General features: G+C 48.8%; 1 protein-coding gene across 1 annotated transcript; it reads right to left on the bottom strand.

The window, feature by feature from the left end:
• Positions 1-6: 6 nt before the first annotated feature.
• LOC111648657 (2-oxoadipate dehydrogenase complex component E1-like) lies at positions 7-746 on the bottom strand (the record flags this gene model as incomplete). Its single annotated transcript, XM_023398430.1, has 3 exons — positions 542-746; positions 354-438; positions 7-262 (listed from the first exon to the last, which is right to left on the bottom strand). Coding segments are annotated over exons 1-3 (530 nt in total), but the record flags the coding sequence as incomplete, so codon positions are not given.
• Between the last annotated feature and the right edge of the window lie 6 nt (positions 747-752).

The raw sequence follows: 752 nt of genomic DNA, 5'->3' as shown, positions 1-752 counted from the left end.
GGAAGCAGTCTTGTTACAGATATCAGGTGATGTAAGGTTAGATAAGACTGAATGTTGATTGTGCCATGATTTAGACAGAGTGTGTTCACACTGATGGCTGATCTGTTTTGTAAGAGTGTTACCTCCAGGAAACCCGTCTGCTGGGGGCTGATGTGGTTTAGAGGGATGTACATGTCATTGGTGTCTTGACACACTACCATGGCATGACGTTGACTGAACGTGCCTCTTCCAACATCCTGCCCGCTGATTCGAATACTAAAACCTGCAAAAGCAATAATTTCAAATCTACAAATCCATTTCTTGACAGCAATAAAAATTAAATGATCCTTAAATTTGGATCTGATGTATCTGACCTTGGCTGAGGAGAGAGCCAAAAGCCAGGGCCTCTGCTGTGGACCAGTCCAGTTTGGTGCCCTCTTCTAACTTGAGCAAGCGGGCCTGAGTTCCCAAAGGAGGAAAACAAATCATCATCATCATCATCAAGCTGCTGCAACCTCAACACAGGACCACCCCACAGAAATGAATTAGAGGACAGCAGTACCTGTGCATGGGTCTTTCCAAGGTGACTGTGCAGCTGGATTTGCTCAGGGATGTCCACAGACCTTGCTCCTACAAACTGCAGCAGGGGGATGGGGACACCCGTGTCCCAGGTAGTGACTCTATCCTGGGGTTCAACCAGATCCCCCCAGCGGCCCTGCAGGTTGGTGGGCGGTGGGCTGTACAGGGTCATGTTGGCCAGTTTGTCGTTGAGC

Source organism: Seriola lalandi, unplaced genomic scaffold (assembly GCF_002814215.2).
Source record: "Seriola lalandi dorsalis isolate HSWRI2012SDOR001 ecotype SW California unplaced genomic scaffold, Sedor1 jcf7180002044959, whole genome shotgun sequence".
Taxonomy (NCBI): Eukaryota; Metazoa; Chordata; class Actinopteri; order Carangiformes; family Carangidae; genus Seriola; species Seriola lalandi.
Note: the sequence above shows the minus strand (reverse complement) of the source record. Positions and strands in the feature narration are given on the sequence as shown.